Genomic DNA, 3,093 nt, shown 5'->3' with positions numbered 1-3,093 from the left:
GATGATCTTGTTGGCAGTTGGGTTTGTAATTCCTGTGAACCAGAAATTGGTCGTAGTGTAATGTCCTTCGACACTGCTCATGAGATGTGGATGGACTTGAAGAGTCGTTTTGCTCAGTCCAATGCCACAAAATTATATACAATCAAGCAATCGATTTCCACCTTGAAACAGGAGCATCATTCGGTTGCTCAATACTACACCCAGCTCAAAACTCTTTGGGATCAATTGGATTCTTTTCGGCCTCCAACACCATGTATTTGCCATGCTGGTAAGTCTATTATTGAACACCATAATCAAGATCGTGCTATGGAGTTTTTACAGGGGCTTCAAGATCGATTCTCTGCCTTGCGAAGCCAACTCCTAGTCACTGAACCATTGCCATCGGCTGCTAAGTTGTACAACCTCGTACGCCAAGAAGAAGAGCAACAAGGAATAAATTCCGCTGCTGTTCCACTAATTGAATCGGCTGCTTTGAATGCTTCTCACACAGACGCAAGACCACAGCGTCATTCCTCGCACTTCCGTCCAGTCCCTGGGAATCCATCCTATGGCAACAAACGATTGCACCATTGCACTCAAACTGACTAACAAAATATCCAGAAACATGTTTTGAATAGACCACAGCGTCATTCCTCGCACTTCCGTGGGCCTAATAAGGTAATATTTGAATAGGCCCATTTCCTCTTTTGTGATTTCTATTTCCTTGCACACCTCTCCTCAAGTCTCTAGTTTCCAAATTGCGAACTACAAACTCTGATTTCCAAATTTCCAACTACAAACGCTTATAAATATGTACAAAAGCCTCTTAACCGAACACATACCAAAAAAATATTCTATCATACAACTTCATCTTTTTTCTCTCCTCGCGCTTCTCTCTCTGGTATTCTGATTAATCATGGCGGAAAGGATTTCTAAGCCTGTCAGTGTCACCATACGGTGTCTAAAAAAACGGAGCCCACCTCCAGAACTTGATAACAGAAAAGGTCTTATTCAAATCAATGTTAAGCGGTTCCCTGATAACTCAGAACTATCCATCCAAGAAGAATCGAAAATCGGAAATTTGCGTGTTTTTTGGGATAATATGAGCCTAATATGGCGTATGTTTGATAAGTTGCAAGTTCATGGAGACTGTTCAGAAGATGCGCGTGAGTCGATTTCGAAGTTTGTTGTTGAAACTGCTGAAGGAGCTATTAGATCGTTTTTAGTTTATGTAGAGCTGGAAGTTGATACTATTGAGGTTAACAATGATCAAGACGTTGATGATGGGGATGAAAGGATAATCGACGACGAAGATACGGACATGGAAAGTGAAGAAGAATATACAAGTGATGAAGAATTTACAAGTGGCGATAATGATATGAACACGGTTGTGGCGTTGTCGCTAGATGGGTATGAAAATGAAAAGGTTGGTGCCTCAAGGTCTGCTATTGAAGGATTAAAACGAGAAAGATATTCTTATGGAAGTGGTGGAGATAACCCTGCGATGAACAGTTCTGATGCTAATGCTTGTGTTATTTGTATGGAAACGTTTGAAGCTGGAACAGTGGTTAGATACATGCCGTGCTCACATATCTTTCATGAAGTTTGTCTTGTACCTTGGCTTCAGGAGAACAATTCTTGTCCGCTTTGTCGCTTAGAGATTCAAAGTTGTTCATCACATCAATCTGCTGCTACAGTTTTCAGTTTCCGTTCATAAGCTGTGACTATATTGTTTAAAGATTGTATTGATTATTCTGTGAATGAATGGAATACTCCTTCCCATTATCAGTTCTTGTTATTTGACCACCAGCATCCAAAAGTGTAGAAGTTACGGCCACAGCAGCTCCTGCAGATAGGGCGGCTGGGATGCTCCTGCTTTGAACAGCAGTGAAACCTCCAGCTGAACAATCAACCAAGTTCCTCTTCTCTCCGTAGTTGAGAAGTTGTCCACGCCTATATAACCCTCTCCGGTTGGAGCAAAAGTCAGGCCATAATTTCCTGGCATTTTCAAGGTCCTTAAACCTGGAAGAGCAGCACCTCTTTCAACACAGGAACATCAGCCCAAGTAGCTCAAATTGTTCCCCAGATAGTACCTGAAAGTAATTTCATAGTTGCACACTTGATTGTTTTCATCATTGGAGTAGTATCATCCTCCAAATACATTTGTTCTGAAGGATCCAAAGCTCTCGAGAGGGGGTCTATGTCATCTTCCTTGAAGTTGTTCTAAATTTCATCACCGAATCATTTAGTAACTAGTGAAATTGCATGAGCTAAGAGCCTGCAACTTGAAGCTGACAATCCAAAACTGCCATGAAATGTTTATGTGCTGACTGTATATGAGAACTGTGTTTATGTGCTGACCTACTTTGTCAACAATGATTTCAACCCATATGAAATTTAAACATGTTTCTTCTATTAGAAAAATCTACAAACAACTTAAGCTCACAAATCTCGAACTACAATTCACCAATTTAATGGGTTCATAGAAAGAAAATGTATGAATAAAATTTGTGAATCATGTGATGAGCTAACCTTGCTGGCTCAGAATGCAATTTAGAGTTGAACGAAATTTGTTACGTTATCGGGAGTGTCGTCCGTCGGCACAGCCATTTCCGGTGGAATAAAGAAAGAAGAAACGGCGGGGAATTTCGAGTATTTGTGGCGATGGACTTTGTATTAGTGGCGGGACTTCTATGCCCACTTGATGTTTGACCCCTTTCACCAACTGGCCCCTAAATTTCTTTGGAAACTAACTTCCACTCTTTTGTAGAATTTTATTTGTGAAACCTTACCAGTAAAATCATGTACCAGACTTTGTTACATCGTACAATGTATATATCTGCAATTGGTAAAATTTATAATAGCAGCCGGAGCTATGTTACCATTTTAACCCCGATGGCCTAAATTTGAATGCGAAATTATGGGATAAAAAAACAATTGGGGGATATAAGAAAAGGACAAAAACTGGATCCAGATATCAATTCAGGGTCACCCCTTATCTAAGTATTTTACGTATTACCTAATCTACCCCTCACTAATCAGGATTAGTGATTAATAATAGTTAGTAAAATCATAAGATTTTTGATAAATGATTAGTGTGTGTTTTATTTGAAT

The 3,093-nt window shown here is 39.9% G+C and overlaps 1 protein-coding gene across 1 annotated transcript; it reads right to left on the bottom strand.

The window, feature by feature from the left end:
* Positions 1-1,712: 1,712 nt before the first annotated feature.
* On the bottom strand, positions 1,713-2,589 carry LOC113296078 (outer envelope pore protein 16-3, chloroplastic/mitochondrial-like). Its single transcript, XM_026544417.1, has 3 exons — positions 2,557-2,589; positions 2,099-2,202; positions 1,713-2,001 (listed from the first exon to the last, which is right to left on the bottom strand). The coding sequence occupies exons 1-3, from the start codon at positions 2,587-2,589 to the stop codon at positions 1,713-1,715; spliced, it is 426 nt and encodes a 141-aa protein (XP_026400202.1).
* Positions 2,590-3,093: the final 504 nt, after the last annotated feature.

Source organism: Papaver somniferum, chromosome 7 (genome assembly GCF_003573695.1).
Source record: "Papaver somniferum cultivar HN1 chromosome 7, ASM357369v1, whole genome shotgun sequence".
NCBI classification, from domain to species: Eukaryota; Viridiplantae; Streptophyta; class Magnoliopsida; order Ranunculales; family Papaveraceae; genus Papaver; species Papaver somniferum.
Note: the sequence above shows the minus strand (reverse complement) of the source record. Positions and strands in the feature narration are given on the sequence as shown.

What these genes read in the sequence shown, in the direction of transcription:
- LOC113296078 (XM_026544417.1), bottom strand. Translation starts at nt 2,589, where the DNA reads ATGGCTGTGCCGACGGACGACACTCCCGATAAC. An exon ending in CGGACGACACTCCCGATAAC is followed by an intron (nt 2,203 to 2,556) that starts GTAACAAATTTC and finishes GATGAAATTTAG; the next exon opens with AACAACTTCAAGGAAGATGA. An exon ending in CCAATGATGAAAACAATCAA is followed by an intron (nt 2,002 to 2,098) that starts GTGTGCAACTAT and finishes CTGCTCTTCCAG; the next exon opens with GTTTAAGGACCTTGAAAATG.